We start from the raw sequence: 19,381 nt of genomic DNA on the forward strand, positions 1-19,381 counted from the left end.
AGTCGGATTCAACTAAACACTGTGGGTTGGGATCATGGGCGTAGGAAGCATCCTGAATGTGGGGGGGACATTTTTAACGGGGGGTGTGGGGGCGAAAAAATATATAGATTTCCTGTATTCTGGTGCATTTTAACAGGTGGTTTGATACTTGTATGTGGCTATACTAGCATGAGGAAAATGATGGGTACATTTTGTAATTTCATCCAGTAGTAAAGAAAGGAAACATATTTGATTATTAATTCAGAGCTGTCTTTGAATTAATAAAAAGCAGTTTAAATGCCCATTTTTTGTACATTTATATACAACAATAAATATTTGAGTGCATTGAGAGATATTGTTGTGGAGAGTCATTTATATATAAATCGCAAAATACATTTGTGAATCCTTCTGTGAGCATTTATTAATATTGAGACTGATCTGACTCCATACAGATGTTAAGTTCAAATAAATGTTGCTCTTCTGTCTATATTGGTCATATGATGCCCCTTGACTGAAATGTTTCCTGTTCAAGATCCCCACTGATTTCCTTAAAATCCTGGGATTAGAGTCCACATCACAATTTACTCTCAACTGTCATTTCCCTTTCATCACTCACCTCAGCAATGGACCTCTCTCTCTGTCCCTGTATTCTGCCTCTGACTCACTCTCAAGTGCCTAGATGTCAAGAGAGGTGGTGAAGTGATAATTATTTATTGAGCAGTATACTCTTTCACATTGAATCATAACAAGTCATACTGAATGTAAATACAACTGACTCTAAAGTAAGTCCCAGTCTGTGACATTGGACATTTTGAAGACTCAAAGTCCCAAGCAGTAGGTATCTCTCTACCATGACATAAAGACGAAACTCCTCTCCAGAAGTGAGACGCCGCCATCACTGTTAACTGCTACCAGCTGATGACTTACTTTCCTCTTCTTTGAAAAAAATGTTCTTATGCCCATGTTGTCTGGGGGAGAAAACATATCAAACCAAGAGATCGTCAGCTTTGATTTTCGCTGTATTAACCATTTCCCGAACATTTGGTGTGTGTGCCTTACCTCCGCTACCGGCATCGCTTCATACAACAGATCTGAGCTGTCCAACTATGACAACACTCCTTGAACATGCGCGCGCTATGTGAGAATCTGCCTTGGTACAAAGTAGCAGTGAAAACATGGTACGGAGTTTCATTGATTTGGGCATTCTCTCAATAAGCAAGTGGAATGGATTTAATTTGATAGTAAAGCACTGACACAGCGCTCTACAAAGTGCGGCGAGTGGATAGACCGATTCACGGACTTTCCGCATAGTAAAAGTGGGGGGGTCTAAACTAATCATTTGAAAAAGTGGGGGGGACTTGTCCCACCCTCATATAATGGCTGCGACGCCCATGGTTGGGATACACCCTTCATTTCCTGCGACTGTGCAATATGGGCAAATAATGGTAGTTCAGATCACCAAAACCAGGAAAACAGCATGAAACTTCAAGAAACTGAGATAATCCCAAATGGAATGAAATAGGAATGGCCACATGGTAATGCAATGGAATATGCACACACATGAAAGTATAATGTTTTTCCTTGGCCCATGGCTCATCCTTCTACTAGATGTACGCGCGTGTGTGTGTGTGCGCATGTGAGTGTGAATTCATTGTGTATTTACCCCTTCCTCCAGTAGCAGAATAAGGGGTCTTTTAATGTGAGTGTCATGTTGCTTCCTGTATGTTGAGTGTGTGTGTGATAGAGAGAAGCATAGAAACTGACAAAAAGAAACTGTTATGTGAAAACACACACACACACACACACACACACACACACACACACACACACACACACACACACACACACACACACACACACACATGCTTTTCAAATACGTCTGGTTAGAGGGACAGCTGGTCTGTTGGCGGGAAAGCAGAGGCCAGCTGTCACTGGAGAGAGAGAAAAGCGGGAGTGTGAGGGTGGGGTTACATTCAGCAAGAAGAAAGAGAGAAAGAGAAACATCCACAGAGACAGATTTACACATGGACACAGAGAGGAGGGAAACAACAGAAAGATGGCAGGGGAAATAAAGAAGCAATCCACTGGCACCCAATGAGGATCAACCTGGAAACAGAAGAAGAACGTTCCCAACAAACAGAAACACATCAGCTTCACATTCAGAGAATAAGTTGAGCTTGTGGTGATTATAGTTGCAGTCTCACCAGATCAGAGGCAGACTGAACTCTGAGATGTGTGAACCTCAACAACACTATAGGTTGAAATGAGCTTTATAGAGTTGCTTAGTTCAGTGGTACCACCAAGTTGGACAATCACATTTAGCTCTTTTTGAAATGCAGCAGAACATCCATCCTTTGTTTATTAGTTTATCAAAAATAAAAGTATTACATCATTACTGTTCCTTTATCAAACCAGCAAATCAACCCACAGTTACATTCCAGTTGTTATGATTAAAACAATTATTAAGAACAGTCAGACTGGTATAAAATGTTTACATTTACAAATATTCAGCCGTGGTTCTTTCAACCCCCCCCCCCCCTTTCTCTCTACAATAAGGCCTCTATTCTAAAATCTATTCTCAATTAGGTTAATTATCTGTCTCCTAATTGGCCTCAGGGCACACTCTCACACACACACACACACACACACACACACACACACACACACACACACACACACACACACACACACACACTCACACACACACACACTGGGAAAAGAGCAATGGGTTGAAGTGACTCCACATAAATCTTTAGCCAGGATCAACAGTGTGCCCACATACACGCATAGCTGGAGAGGAACACACACACAGAGATCAATACACACACAGACATGCAAAAGTGTATTCCATTTGGGGCTTTGAATTTTTTATCAGTACATTTTTGGTTCAGTTTTTCGGAAAATGTAGTCAAATGTAGCTCTCACTGGCTATTCACAGTTTTTTTCAATTTTTGTTGTAATTATAATTTTTTTATCTTATTTAATTTAATCATATTTGCTTTTGGATCTAATCTGGACTGGAATTCAATACACTTTAACTTCAAAAAGTACCATTATCAGTATTTATTTGGATGATTTCAAGTTATAAACTAACTCACTCGCAGAGGCAACACTACGTCTTTGAAAGGCACACACACACACACACACACACACACACACACACACACACACACACACACACACACACACACACACACACACACACACACACACACACACACACACACACACACACACACACACACAGTAACACACACTCTCTGGTCCCTTAAGAACAGAGTGTATTGAAGAAGTATGCAATCATTACTTCCTGAGTCTGTGTGAATGTGCGTGTTTTTTGTTTTTTGAATGTACGTGTTGACCACTTCTGTCAGTCAGTGCTCTTTTGTGTGTTAGTGGGTTAAAACTAATTCAGTTTCATTGGTCAGATCATTAAGGGTCCTCAGGCGTTGTCACAGAAGATTCCCAGGTCTAAATTCTATCTATCTCGTTTTAGGATGGCTTTAAGGATTGTAATTCCAAAAAGCCAATCTTACCTCAGAAAAATAATTGAGCTATTACAGAACTGTCTTTGGGATTTTTCAAGTCCCTGGCTGCCATAGACCCTCCTCAGGTCAAAAGAAAGCAGCAGCACTGCTCTCAGGTCTGTAAGACAATGCTGATGAAGATTGGGAACACCATGAACACTGACATATAATGATTAAAAGGTAACCTGACCTGTAAGATGACACTTTTAGTTTCTTGGACCATTTTACAGGTACAGTTAGAGGCTTTAAGTCAGGAGAAGACGGGGGGGGGTGGGGGTGAGATAGGATAAGGCACAGCGAGAGTTGAGGTATTGCATCCTTAATGGGATGACTCGTTTAAGTTAAGACAGGATGAGAAGGTTTTCTGTTTTATGTAATGAGGCCTATGGTTCTATTCTTCTTCCATCCTTCCCTGATATGTTGGGAACACAGCCAGCAAAGTTCAAATGTGTAAACATATTTTGTAATTCTCCCTCTTCCCTCCACGTTTCTCCCATAGTCTAACTCTATGGCTTTAGAACATGGCTTCATTTTCTTTCTTTTCTCATTTTCCCACCCTTCCTCTTGCTTTCTAACCCTCTGTCTTTGTTCATCTCTTTTTCTTTATTTCTTTTCTTTCTCCCGGTCCCTTCCCCCAGTTTTCCCACCTCCATGCTCCATCAGAAGCACCACAAAGCCGCCCTGCCTGGCAACCACCGCGCTGCCGCCTCTGCCCCGGCAACAGGCCGTCGCCAGGGCTGCCGACCCCTGACCCCATCACAGCTGCTCAGCCATCGCATATCCCACAATCCCCTGCTCCCAGCTCGCTCCCGTGACCACGGGGTCACACACGGGAATCAGCAGAGAATATGATTGCATTGCTTTCTCTTTGTCCTTCATCTAGTTTAAAAAAAAAAAGGAAAGTAGGAGAGAGGAGTAAAGGAGACACACAGGAATAAGAGTCAATGAAAGGAAAGGAGATGAAGGAAAGAAAGAGAAAAGAAGGAAAGGAGATGAAAGAAAGATGGAATAAAAGGTAGCAAGAGAAGAGAAGTCCAGAAAAGATTGAGAAAAAAAGAAGAGAGGAAATTAAATCAAAAGAAGAAACAGGGAGATAAGATGAAAATAATTAAGAACGAGAGGAAAGGAAACAAAGGGAGGAAGGAAATGAGGACGGCAGTAAAATGCATAACATATAGACCTAATCACATTATATTTGTTTTTTATTTGAATATGTCATTTTTATGTCTTATAAATTGCACTGTTGAGTACGGAGCCCTGGAGGGATCATAGAGAGAAAAATGAATAAAACGAGGCCACGTTTTATTCATTTGTGCGCACGAGATGTAATTCGTGGCCTCAATTTAATAAAACGAGGCCACGTTTTATTTATTACACCGTAGTGTATATATATGAAAATAGACCTCTGAATCTTGAATGTCATGTATTGCAACCATATGACATGTGCTGTGAAACCAATATTTTCAATGTTCCTCATTATGGGGAGTTTTTGTAGAAGTATTGAAAACCATACTATGTGGAGCATTCCGAAATGTGTCTGCCTTAGTATCTTTGGCCAGGTTAGATTAATGTGTTCTATCTATTCTTTCCTCAACTAACATCATCAATATTTAAGTTAGATCTGCTGTAAAATGAGTTTATGCCGACAGTCTTTATCTGTAAATGACAGTGTTTACCCTCATATTTTTTATTAATGTCAGAGTGTGAAAGTACGGAGCCCCTAAAGGTTCATGGAAAAAAAAAGTATCTTGTGCACACAATATACTTTCTCGTGCGCACGAGATGGTTAGACACATCGAACTGCCCGATTATTAGTTTTATGAAGAAGATGTCCGGTCGCCAGGGCGTGTGTGTGTGTATGTGTGTATGTTTGTGTGTGTGTGTGTGGGCATTTGTTTTCAGAAGATATTATGATAGTGTCTTTCGTTCCGGTGCACTCCGACAGCACTAAGCACTACATCTCCTTTTTTGCCAATCTGGTGCTTAAACAAATAGCTCTACACCCCTGGCCGATTCACCCTTATTTTACCACGCTCCCTGGCTTCTGCATGCATATGTGATTGTTTGTCAGCGTGTGTGTGTGTGTGTGTGTGTGTGTGTGTGCGTGTGCGTGTGCGTGTGTGCATGTGTTTGTGTGTGTGCGCATGTGTTCGCTGGACAACAAGTCTTCTGATGAGGAAGAAAAACAAACAACTCTCTTTTGCGGCTTTCACACCAGCGCTTTTCCCTCTCTAGCTCCTAGCTAGAGCTTTTCTGGTTCAGCTCCGGTTTCCCTTTTCAGCTCCCGCTCTGTTCACACCGCCCAGAGCTGCCGCTGCTGCGTCATGACGTCACCGTTTACATCACTGATTTTCTCCCCAACGGCGCTCACAACAACAACAACGGGGGACTGCGTCGGGTCGATGATCGTGTTGCTTTTAATCATACGAAGCCAGATTAAATTAAATAACGACTTCTCCAACCTTATACTTTTCTCCAGAGTGCCGTGGTTCATTGTTTATTAATGTGTTTCAGCGGCATTTACCGACCGCTGCAGTGCTGGCTGCTCTTCCACGGGAGTTTATTCTCCCGTTAGCTCCGGGTTAGCTCACACGGCTCTAAAGTATTCACTGTCTGACTGTCACACAAGCAGCTGATACATATCCCCAGTTCCCCTTAAGTGAATGTGTGTCAGTCTGAATTGACGCTGTTTGGCATCACAACGCTGTTATGAAAGTGTCTCTGGTATAACATGGGTGATGTTAGCATAGCAACCGAAGCTAAACTGACTACTTGCTAAGCCGTTTTCTACAGGCACTTTTTACCGGCGTATTTTTCATTATGATTCTACTTGTGATAGTCGGACATGACAACCTGTGCAGCCCATGTATTGATTCCATCCGATAGCAGCTATAATAACAAACTAAACGTCTGCCTGCTCTCCACAATGATCAATAACAGCGAACGGATGGTCAAAGTAAGGTACAAATAAACAGAATCACACGAAGCCTGGTTAGTGTTGCCTGACTTTATGAAGTGTGTTTTGTTTTATAAGTGTGTGGTTGCCTTCTAGTCACTTTGCTCAGCGCTACTGCTTGTAGGCAGGCATGACGAGACTCTTCAGTCGACCCATGTTCAGGGGAGGTGGGTTTAGTTTCCTGCACGCCTCGACGTAAGAGAGACGTAAGCGACGCCGCGTCATAGCTCCGAAGCTCTTGCCTCTAGACCGACAATTTTTTGGAGCTGGAAGTGAACCGCATTTCGGAGCTATGACGCAGCGCCGCTGCGGTGTGAACAGGAAAAACCGGCGCTTTTCCAGCTCCAGCTCCGAGCCGGAGCTGGAGCTGGAAAAGCGCCGGTGTGAAAGGGGCATTTGTGAGGGTTTAAGTGACAGTAAGGGATTTTAGGCAAATCTTTATTGAACAGAACATAATATAATTTAGCCATGACACAAATAATGGGTTTTAAGCAAAAAATGTATGCAGTTTTGCTCTTTAACAAAAAAACTGATAATGTCCTGCTGCTGGTGCAATGAGGAATTATAACAGAGAGTTAATGGCGCGTTTCCACTACAGCGCGCAGCCCGGTTTAAGAGGGCTGTGACGTCAGCGGCCCGTTTGTGGTTGCGTTTCCACTTGGCCTAGTACCGGCCGGCGGGTCCTAATTCACAGTTTTTCTGGCCTCATAAAATCGTGGGGCTAGGGCCAAGACAACCGGGCTGAGTTTGTGACGTCAACGCTCTCGGCTGCTGATTGGTCGGAGAGAATCGTCACAATCTGCGTGCGAGATAATCCATTTTTACAAACAGCATTTTTGTTAACAGAGGAGCTACAACAATGGCAAAGAAAAGCACACCATGGTCGGTCGAGGAAGTGACGACGTTCCTCCATTATATTGCAGATGATAAGGTCCAGCGGGTGCTCGACGGGACAACTCGCAATATCAAAGTCTTTCAGGAGGTCTCTACACAGACACTGGACTCTCCAACGGCGTTACTGGAGTCCCTGCATGGTACGTTTTTGCTAACGCTCTGTTATTTGCTTGAAAGCGTTGTGTCCCTATCTGTTCTAAAGCTCACTTCTAACAAATAAGTCTATAATATCCTTACATTTATGTTCGACAACCCATGCTTTTATGGAGCCCCGAAGGCTAGCTAGGCAGATAGCATTAGCGAGAGCTATTGTTTGCTAACACCATATGTGCCATTGTTTACGTTCAGTTTGTCTTTTCTATAGTTGTTGTTGCTATTTATAGTATTGTGCTGCAGTAGTTTGTGGAATTTACAAGTCATGTTTCTGTTCTAGATGATTACATTGGGACTAGCGAGGAGGAACAGTTCCGAACAACGTCCTCTGCATCAACAGCACAAACCGAGGAGGAGAGGATCTGGCCCTGCAGGAACGGCAACTGGCCCAGCAGAATCAATGCCATGTCTTATCTTATTGCTTGTTGATAAATAATTGCACCCACCAGCGATCACACAGAAAGATGGCATCATCTAGGCGTCCCTCTGCAGTCAGAAATATCATAAACACCATCGTCCACAAAGCACTGTACAGGGGTTTATGGATTTAAGAGAATACTTATCACAGTGAAACCTTTATCATCTGTTGCAATTAAAGCAAATAAGAGAATAAATACTTGGTTAAATAATACATTTTAACTCTTTAGCAGGACAACTCTGCATACTGTTTGAAATTGAGTTTGCTAGCTTGAGGTCCTCCTCTAAAACATAACATTACATATTTTGTAATGGTATTAAGAATACATGATAAATACATGTAGTAAAATTACTCAATTGTAATACCCTCGTTGTGCTAGACTCAAACACATTGCTTATATATTTCAAAGAGAAGAGAACAAAAGAAAACACCTATACAAAGAGAGCGGTGCACAGCGCTTAATATTTACTTGCACTATATTTCTGTTGATCTGGGTTATTGTGTTGCACTGTTGGAGGAGCCTGTGACCTAAGATGTTCATTGTCATAACTACACTGTAGCTATGTTCGTATGACAAAATAAAAAACCTTGAACCTTGAGGCTGTGTCTTTCAGACAAACCATCATAATCATATTATTTTATGCTGTGGATAGTTTAGCCTCCATCCATGTTAACAATTTTTTACACTTGCATTTATGAATATAGTTCTGTTGTGTTTTACACTTTTGTATTTATGTTTATAGTTTGCTTTGATATTTGCTTAATTTATTAGATTATTATTATTATGGGGGCAGTACTGGTGCTTGAAATTCAAATATTTACTAAATAGTCAATTCTGATAACATTTTTTTGGTTTAAATAATTTGACAAATACATGTATGTGAAAAAGAAAAGATGTATTTATGTTCAATACAATACAATGAATATTTAGGTATTACATTATACATTCTAGGTATTTAGGTAGCGCATCAGACCCTCTCGTATGTCCCTGCCCTCCTCTGCACCTTGTGCCACTGCTACCCCTGGTAGACGTAGGTTTCCTCAGACATCCTGAAGTTCTCCACCCACTGAGTGTCTGTGAAAGATGGAACAATCACATTCCACCACTCGGTAGCTCGGTCGAGCATCCAAACACATGGTCTAAGGCGGCGACGTAACTTCTGAAATACACAAACAAAAGCATACATATTTTAATTAGGGCTGTCAGTCGATTAAAATATTTAATCGTGATTAATCGCATGATTGTCCATAGTTAATCGCGATTAATCGCAAATTAATCGCACATTTTTTATCTGTTCTAAATGTACCTTAGAGGGATATCTTTCAAGTTTTTAATACTCTTATCAACATATGAGTGGACAAATATGCTTTATATGTTTGTTTATTATCATTTGAACAATGACAAATATTCTCATGAATATTAAACACAACAACCTCTGAACATTACAAATATTCGCCTCAATTCAACCTGGAACCTCTCTCATACAATAATACTGTGTGTGTGTGTGTGTGTGTGTGTGTGTGTGTGTGTGTGTGTGTGTGTGTGTGTGTGTGTGTGTGTGTGTGTGTGTGTGTGTGTGTGTGTGTGTGTGTGTGTGTGTGTGTGTGTGTGTGTGTGTGTGTGTTATTATTACATTGTGTGGCCATGCATCAGACAGCCCAGTCACGCCGTGGGGTCCAATTTTTGTGTGGGGTCCAAAACCCTGGACCCCAGAAATTTTAACTCATATTCTTTAAAATGAAGGTCAGAACTATGCCCTGTGAAGTTTTCAGGGTTGTCCCCAAAAATCACTTTTACCGACTTAGTGTGTATAAGTGTGCTAACGGGAGGTAACTCAGTATCGGCCACTACTGGCCAAGGCAGGTACTGCATCCCACACACACATTCCATTCTCCACACACACTTTGCTGAACTGCGCATGTGCAAGCAGCCATCTTCCAACATCTTTAGCTGTTTGATTAGCTGGTAGCACTTAGCTCCTTAGCTTAGTGTCTTTAATGAAATACAGAATGAAAAACACAAATGTATACATTTTTGGTGAGTTTGACTCGTGTTGTCACAATAACAAGCCATGAATCATTAATCATTAATTAGGTAAATGACATAAATATAAAAAGATTTGAGAGATTACAGTGCAATACAGACTACAGCTGCTGTTAGCATAAATGCTAACTTAACATTGAAAATGCCATAGACAAGCTAAACGTTAGCATACATGCTAACTTTACATTGAAAACGGCTTAGACAAGCTAACCGTTAGCATAAATGCTAACTTAACATTGAAAACGTCATAGACAAGCTAACAGTTAGCAAAATGCTAATAAATTATCTTCTAAGAGTACTCAGATCTTGTGCTTGAGTAAACATAGAAGTACTCAGATATTGTACTTTTCACATGTTTCATACTTGATGAGTTTGCATCCCTGTATATATATATAAAATAATACAAATCTAAATGTTCTTAATAAATAGCCTTGTCTTAATGATATGGTCAGATTGGGTCACCTTGATTTAGATATTGGGACATTCCTGATGGGCGGAGAGAGGAATTCTCATTGTGATAGCATGACCACCCTTACAGGATGTGCTGACTGTTTAAAACAAGCGCTCCATATGAGGAGAGAATGGAGAGAACCATGTGGATCTCATTTTGCACTTCACTGGCAGTGAGAGTGTTGCTAATGAAAGGGTAAGTTATGACTATACATTTTTACTTTTAAATGCACATATTTTACTAAACATTAACCAGATAGCTTACATTCAGACTATGAAACTGTGTTTGCATGCTTTAAAATGTAGCAATAAACATGAAGTAACTCAGTAAAAAACTGTTATAGTGTGCTACACTAGCTATAAGTCTATGCTAGCTAGCTAGCTAACGTAGCTAATTTGCTAACATCAGCAGCAGCACCTAGCGTTGAAACACCTGCTTAGTCTGCTTCAATCTATCAGCTGTGTGACAAATGTGACTCTGGAAGATTTTCTTTTTTTTCTCTAAACTTTGTTTCAAATGTATCATGAATCCAAAAATAGCATGTAGGAAAGATTGTGCATGAAGTTAGAAGTGAAAGTTATTTTTAGACCAGAGAGCATTTAATGACACAGGGATTTTCAACTACTAGTCAATAGTGAGTTAATCAATAAAAGAATAATGGTTTTTCCTTTAAATGTTTTAACTTTATATTTAAAAAACTACTTCTACTGCAACACTGTGATTTCCCTGTTTGGATCAATCTTTCTATCCATCTATCTTATTGACATCCAAGTAGTGTTAACATTTGTTATCACACTGGAACCTTAAGTAAGGTAGAGCGTTTTGCTAAATGTATTTACAATATGTTACTGTTTAGTTTTTTCCGGGGCAGTGTTCAGCCATGCTGTCCTCTTTTCCCAGTTTAGTTTCAGTGACATGGATGGGTTTCTATTTCATTTTACTAAGGCTTAAAACTGAGCTAGAACCTATTAAGGCTCAAGTGTACTAAAGGGAACCCAGCAGCATCATCCTGCCCACAGTGTCCTAGATGTAGTTGTCTAACTGTTGGTGAGAGGTCAATTCATGCTCCCAGACTTCACCTACACCTCTTTTTAACTGTTTGAGTTACATGAGGCAACACATTTATAGCAGATATTAGAGCCAACTTACACATATCAAAATAAAGAATGATTGTGAGTCATATAAACATTATCCAATACCTCCTTACACATTTTGAGTAGGTTTTCTGTTTCTGTTTAGTGTTGTTGCATTGAAACAATATATTAATACTGTTGAATTATTCTTCAGGTTGGAGAGCAAGCTACTGCCACCGAGTCTTCTGAGGCTGAGATCCCCAGTACGAGTGAGCCAGCTCCTCAGAGATCTTCAATCTCCAACACACAGGTACTTCTTCAATGGATTTTCCCCTTGACATAATTTCCCTAATAATTCAGTATTTAACAATTGCCTGTTTTATTGATATTTGGTATTGGCATTTGATGGTTCAATTGGCTTTTCTGTAGATCAGTGTATCTCTGAATTTGTGCTGCCGAACACAGTCAGGTTTTTCTGATTAAATGGGGTCCAGTCAGGGGGCCTTTAGCAGAATACTCTCACACACACATGTCAGGGGTGCTGTTGTTGTGGGGTCCACGTAACTGTGTTACTAGAACCACATTAAACTACACTTCTTTCTATTTTTCTGTCCATAAACTGAAGGAAACATCATGTTTGACATGTGTGCTCTAACGCTAGCTCAGTTTGCTTTGTACCAGTCATACCAACTGTACGTGAGAGGTCAATTCATGCTCCCAGACTTCACCTACACCTCTTTTTAACTGTTTGAGTTACATGAGGCAACACATTTATAGCAGACATCAGAGACAACTTAACATATTAAAATATGAATAAGTATGACTCACCGAAACTTTAAACTATACCTCCTTACTCATTTTGAGTAGGTTTTCTGTTTATGTTTAGTGTTGTTGCATTGAAACAATATATTAATACTGTTGAATTATTCTTCAGGTTGGAGAGCAAGCTACTGCCACCGAGTCTTCTGAGGCTAAGATCCCCAGTACGAGTGAGCCAGCTCCTCAGAGATCTTCAATCTCCAACACACAGGTACTTCTTCAATGGATTTTCCCCTTGACTTAATTTCCCTAATAATTCAGTATTTAACAATTGCCTGTTTTATTGATATTTGGTATTGATGGTTCAATTGATGGTTCAATTGGCTTTTCTGTAGATCAGTGTATCTCTGAATTTGTGCTGCTGAACACAGTCAGGTTTTTCTGATTAAATGGGGTCCAGTCAGTGGGCCTTTAGCAGAATATTCTCACACACACATGTCAGGGGTGCTGTTGTTGTGGGGTCCACGTAACTGTGTTACTAGAACCACATTAAACTACACTTCTTTCTGTTTTTCTGACCATAAACTGAAGGAAACATCATGTTTGACATGTGTGCTCTAACGCTAGCTCAGTTTGCTTTGTACCAGTCATACCAACTGTTGGTGAGAGGTCAATTCATGCTCCCAGACTTCACCTACACCTCTTTTAACTGTTTGAGTTACATGAGGCAACACATTTATAGCAGATATTAGAGCCAACTTACACATATCAAAATAAAGAATGATTGTGAGTCATATAAACATTATCCAATACCTCCTTACTCATTTTGAGTAGGTTTTCTGTTTCTGTTTATTGTTGTTGCATTGAAACAATATATTAATACTGTTGAATTATTCTTCAGGTTGGAGAGCAAGCTACTGCCACCGAGTCTTCTGAGGCTGAGATCCCCAGTACTAGTGAGCCAGCTCCTCAGAGATCTTCAATCTCCAACACACAGGTACTTCTTCAATGGATTTTCCCCTTGACTTAATTTCCCTAATAATTCAGTATTTAACAATTGCCTGTTTTATTGATATTTGGTATTGGCATTTGATGGTTCAATTGGCTTTTCTGTAGATCAGTGTATCTCTGAATGTGTGCTGCCGAACACAGTCAGGTTTTTCTGATTAAATGGGGTCCAGTCAGGGGGCCTTCAGAGGAGTAGTCTCACCCTTTAGCAAAATACTCTCACACACACATGTCAGGGGTACTGTTGTTGTGGGGTCCACGTAACTGTGTTACAAGAACCACATTAAACTACACTTCTTTCTGTTTTTCTGACCATAAACTGAAGGAAACATCATGTTTGACATGTGTGCTCTAACGTTAGCTCAGTTTGCTTTGTACCAGTCATACCAACTGTTGGTGAGAGGTCAATTCATGCTCCCAGACTTCACCTACACCTCTTTTTAACTGTTTGAGTTACATGAGGCAACACCTTTATAGCAGACATCAGAGACAACTTAACATATTAAAATAAGAATAAGTATGACTAACCGAAACTTTAAACTATACCTCCTTACACATTTTGAGTAGGTTTTCTGTTTATGTTTAGTGTTGTTGCATTGAAACAATATATTAATACTGTTGAATTATTCTTCAGGTTGGAGAGCAAGCTACTGCCACCGAGTCTTCTGAGGCTGAGATCCCCAGTACGAGTGAGCCAGCTCCTCAGAGATCTTCAATCTCCAACACACAGGTACTTCTTCAATGGATTTTCCCCTTGACTTAATTTCCCTAATAATTCAGTATTTAACAATTGCCTGTTTTATTGATATTTGGTATTGGCATTTGATGGTTCAATTGGCTTTTCTGTAGATCAGTGTATCTCTGAATGTGTGCTGCCGAACACAGTCAGGTTTTTCTGATTAAATGGGGTCCAGTCAGGGGGCCTTCAGAGGAGTAGTCTCACCCTTTAGCAAAATACTCTCACACACACATGTCAGGGGTGCTGTTGTTGTGGGGTCCACGTAACTGTGTTACTAGAACCACATTAAACTACACTTCTTTCTATTTTTCTGTCCATAAACTGAAGGAAACATCATGTTTGACATGTGTGCTCTAACGCTAGCTCAGTTTGCTTTGTACCAGTCATACCAACTGTACGTGAGAGGTCAATTCATCCTCCCAGACTTCACCTACACCTCTTTTTAACTGTTTGAGTTACATGAGGCAACACCTTTATAGCAGACATCAGAGACAACTTAAAGGGCCCATGTCATGGCCATTTCCACTGATCATAATTACATTGTTGAGGTATACTAAAATAGATTTATACTGTGCAATTTTCCAAACTCACATTGGTTTCGCATACAGCATCTCTGTCAAGCATGTGTATTCAGCAGTATTCACTTTCTCCACTAAACGACTCGTTGGAGCTCTTGCCCCCCCCTCCCTGTGAGCCTAGTGTGCTCCGATTGGTCAGCTCGGCCACTCGTTCTGATTAGTCAACCACCAGAGAGGCTGCGCCCATGTCAGTGCTTTTCCCGGCTGCTCTCAGCGTAACATCAGTCTTATCATGGCGTCGGTACAGCGGTATATTTTATATACATATATATTTTTAAACTGTTGTTATAGAAGAGTGTGACGGCCTCAGGGCCTTTGTCTTACGATGGGGTGGAGCTGAAGAGGCTAATCAGCACGATCACGGACACCTCCGGACACAGTCTCTCTCCAAGCGGCTGCAGGAAGACTAACTCTGCGATCCTCTCAACCACCTGTCTCTGCATTTACCACAATAAATGTGCCGTGGTTTTGTAAACTCGTGTATGTCTCCTTGTCTTTCCGTTGTGGCCTACGAGCTACTCTCATAACAAAGAGTAAGTTATTTTTACCCGTTATAAACTACTACTGTTTGATGAGAAATCAAATCATGGTTTGCTATATATGAATTCAGGGAAGAAAGGATAGGCCTACTAAGTATTTCCATTAAACTTTATTTTTAGAAATGTACAAAATGAACATAAATATACATATATACACGGTATATCATCCATTCCTCCTCCTCGCATCTTGCCTGCGCACAGCCGGTGCGGTGCGGTGCCTTTTAGCATGAGGCCTCAGTAGTAGTAGAATCCCTTCCCCGTCATGGATTGTCCGCCAGGATCTGGCTGGACGAAATCAAATGCAAATCACAAAATATTAGAGAAACTTAGTTGTTTTAGATTCGTTAGTAGTAGTTGTGTAATGAACAGCTTGCCTGCTAATATGCTAACCTAGCTTTGTTTACCTTGGTAGCTAACACGATATGAACGTTAGCTTGGAGGAAAGGCAACTATAATGCAGTGTAATAAAACTACTATGAACAAAAGCTAGTGGTTCATATTAGGCTAGCAATAACGTGTTTATAATTGCAATCGTATACGGGTATTCTGCTACGTTCGGTCATACAATGTAACTTGCATGAATACATTGTTTTGCGCTAGCATACAGCTAGCCTCGTTAGCTACATGCAGTATATGTACGGTCACAATGTACGGTAGGGCTGTGCAATTAATCGTATTTTAATCGCGATTACGATTATGGCTTGCGACGATTATGAAAACAGCATAATTGACAAAATACGATTATTTTGCTGGGTGCGCTTTCGCCCCTCCCTAAAAGCCCACTCGGCCACGTGGGAGTGACATGTGTGAGTGTTCAGCGCGAGCGAAGATGTCAGAACAAGAGCAGCAACTCGTTAAAAAGAAGGGTAAAACTATTTCCACTATTTGGAAGTACTTTGGCTTTCAGGAGTCCGACGTGGAGCAAAACAAAGTACAGTGCAGGATTTGTTACCAGGTTGTGTTGGCACCACACGCTAACACAACCAATCTCTTTAATCATCTGAAATACAACCACAAAGTGCAATACGACGGGGCAATAATACAACAAAAAGCAGACCAAAAAGATGCCCGCTCGACTTCATCCACAACATCATCACAGTCATCGATTCAGGACGCATTGCACAGAGCAACGGCCTACGCGACGAGCTCGCAGAGACACAGAGATATTACAGGTGCCATTACATTTCACATCGCTAAAGATATGTGCCCAGTTAGCACTGTTAGCAACCAGGGCTTTAAGCAACTTGTCAACACGTTGGACAAGCGTTACGAGATGCCGTCTCGGTATTATTTCAGCAGGTCTGCGCTGCCTGCGCTATATGACAAATGCCGTGGGGAAGTTGAGAGAGATGTGGCTTCAGCTGACTACTTTGCCACCACAACGGACCTATGGTCTAGCCGCACCATGGAGCTATACATGAGCCTCACAGTTCATTATATCGATGCCGATTTCAATTTGAAGACAAAGTGTCTCCAAACCGCATTTTTCCCTGAAGACCACACGGGGCAAAACATCGCCCATGGACTGAGGGAAGCGATGGCTGCTTGGGGGTTAAAAGAGGATAAACTCGTCTGTATGACTACGGACAATGCCGCAAATATAAAGCTGGCGGCTGAGGTCAATGGATGGATGAGGCTCCAGTGTTTCGGGCATAGACTCCACTTGGCCATAGGTGAGCAGGATTCCTTCCTCCTGTTGTATGTAATATGTCATTTTAACAACAGCAACAACAATAATAGCAATAGTAAGTCATTAACATTGATGATCTCTCTCTTAATATGATAATATTAATTACATATTATTATTATTATTATTATTATGTTATGTGTGAGCTACTCTGTCATCTCTCTCTTTTTTTTCTCTCTCTCTTTCCCTCTCTCTCTCTCTCTCTCTCTCTCTCTCTCTCTCTCTCTCTCACACACACAACACACCAAATTATGCTTTGATGAAGATCATGATTATCATCATGATACTAAATAATATGTATTTGTTGTAATCTTAGAGAATGCAATGAAGGATCCCAGGATCGGCCGTGCAGTGGGGCTTTGCAAGAAGCTGGTCAGCAGCTTCTCCTACAGTTGGAAAAAGAAGAGGGAACTTGCATCTGCCTGAACACTCCCTAAAGACAGAATGTCCAACCAGATGGGGATCTAGGCAGGCCATGATCGACAGGGTCCTCGAGCAGCAGAAGGCCATTGCCCAGGTCCTTTCCAGCGACCGAAAAACCAGACATCTCTCCCTCACGTGGCAGGACGTTGATGTACTGGAGGCAATCAATAAGTCGCTTAGCCCTCTGGTGGAATTCACAGACGCACTTTCTGGAGAGAAGTATGTAAGTGTGTCTTTTTTTAAACCAACCCTGCACCTCTTCAACAACTCATTGCTGGCAGTGCAGGAGGATGACACAGACCTCACAAAAAGCATAAAAAAGAAGATACTAGACTATCTCAATGATAAATATGATGACGCAGCGACACAAGAGCTGCTTGACATGGCCTCTGCCCTGGACCCGAGATTCAAGCTCAAATATGTCAGTGAGGACAATCGAGGATCCATTGAAGCCAGCCTGACAACTGAGATGAGGAGGGTGATGACACTCATGGTAATAATAATAATAAAAAATAAAAATGTCAGATTTGACAGTAAATACAATTAAGTGAATGAATGTGTTGTCAAAGTGTTATAATGTAATTCTAGGTATAAATGTTAATACCCATAACCATTTAGTCTGATTAAACATGTCATTCTTATTTTCTTTATAATACTCCAAGGAGAACGCCCCTCTTGAGACGGCAGCGGTGCCTGCAGATGACACGGAGGATGCTGCTGCAGCTGCACCAAAGAAGAAAAAGAAGGGACTGGGGAGCTTCTTCAAGGCCACCGTAGACCAAGCTGCAGAACCTCAACCTGCTCTGGAACAGGACAAGGCCATAGCTCTTGAGCTACAGTCCTACCTCCAGGCAGTGCCACTGGATGCTGAGGAGGACCCACTAAAGTGGTGGAGGGAATCCCGGAAGTTCTACCCACGGCTCTCCATCCTGGCAAGGAAGTATCTGTGCATCCCAGCCACAAGTTCCTCTTCAGAGAGGGTCTTCAGTACAGGTGGCAATATTGTCACCTGCCTGCGCTCGTCTCTGAAACCAGACCATGTAAACAGGCTGGTTTTTCTTGCAAAAAATCTTTAAGAGATGACATGAGCAGCCCTACCAGCATTTGCCATGGTGGCCATGTTGGCTATATGTTAAGGAGTTGTCAGTAGGTTGTGACAGTGCACTGCAACATATTTGATTTAATTTATTTTTGTCTAATTTATTTTTATTTATCATATTAATATATGTTTAGTATGGTTTTGGAAGTGCGCTCCATTATGTGTTGACCTTGTTTATTGGTAAAATATTATTTGTTTTAAAGTTTAATAAATGGTCAATGAATAATCGTCAAAATAATCGTGATATCAATTATTGACCCAAATAATCGTGATTATGATTTTTGCCATAATCGCACAGCCCTAATGTACGGTAAATCACAGTACAGTATACTGTATGAGTATTCCGTGTGTGTGACTGCAGACATTCTCCTGCCATGACAAACATGTAAGGCCATCTGCTGACATTGTAGTTGATATATTTAAACGCTAGCAACGTAGCATCACAAAAATGTTTTTCTGACCAAAACTAGCTCTAGCTCCGTGTGTTAGATCGCTACGCCAGCTATAATGTAATTACGTTTCGCGACTGACCGGCAAATCACCCGGAGTATACTGTCAATAGGTATTTTGTGTGTGAATGCAGACATTCTCCTGCTATGAGATACATGTATGCAAGGCCATCTGCTGATATTAGAGTTGATATATGGAAACTCTAGCAACTTAGTTAGCACAGTTAGCACTGTGTCAATGGCTTAGCAGTCCAACACAGTTTACACATTTAAACAGTCTTGTTTGATAAATACACAAATAACAATGCAAACTTACAGGTTGTATACCCAGATCTTCCCCTGCTCCAAACGGTCCAAACAAGCTGTGCATATCCGGCCTCAAACTGGGCAATGTTTTGGAAGCTTTCGTCTGTGAAATGCCGGTTCTTCGAACCTCTGGAGGAGGAACACGCCACTGCTGGTGTGGCCATAGCTCTTCGGGATTGGTCCATTTCGTTCCGGGTACCGCATGACATCAGGCGGTACCCGGAACTAAATGGAAGACTCAAATGGGCAGTGACGTATCTCCAACGAGGCGTTTTGGGGAGGTATTTTCTGTGTTAGAG

General features: G+C 41.2%; 1 protein-coding gene across 2 annotated transcripts; it reads left to right on the plus strand.

The window, feature by feature from the left end:
• Positions 1-15,777: 15,777 nt before the first annotated feature.
• On the plus strand, positions 15,778-18,584 carry LOC117484286 (zinc finger BED domain-containing protein 1-like). Of its 2 annotated transcripts, none has more exons than XR_004556101.1 (3): positions 15,778-16,791; positions 17,122-17,721; positions 17,891-18,221. XR_004556101.1 is itself a non-coding variant. In XM_034132759.1 (3 exons), the coding sequence occupies exons 2-3, from the start codon at positions 17,281-17,283 to the stop codon at positions 18,302-18,304; spliced, it is 855 nt and encodes a 284-aa protein (XP_033988650.1). In that variant the 5' UTR covers positions 15,778-16,791; positions 17,122-17,280; the 3' UTR covers positions 18,305-18,584. The 2 variants fall into 2 exon arrangements, 1 of the variants encoding a protein (XP_033988650.1); XM_034132759.1 differs by having other exon boundaries at positions 17,891-18,584.
• Positions 18,585-19,381: the final 797 nt, after the last annotated feature.

This window comes from Trematomus bernacchii, unplaced genomic scaffold (genome assembly GCF_902827165.1).
Source record: "Trematomus bernacchii unplaced genomic scaffold, fTreBer1.1, whole genome shotgun sequence".
NCBI classification, from domain to species: domain Eukaryota; kingdom Metazoa; phylum Chordata; class Actinopteri; order Perciformes; family Nototheniidae; genus Trematomus; species Trematomus bernacchii.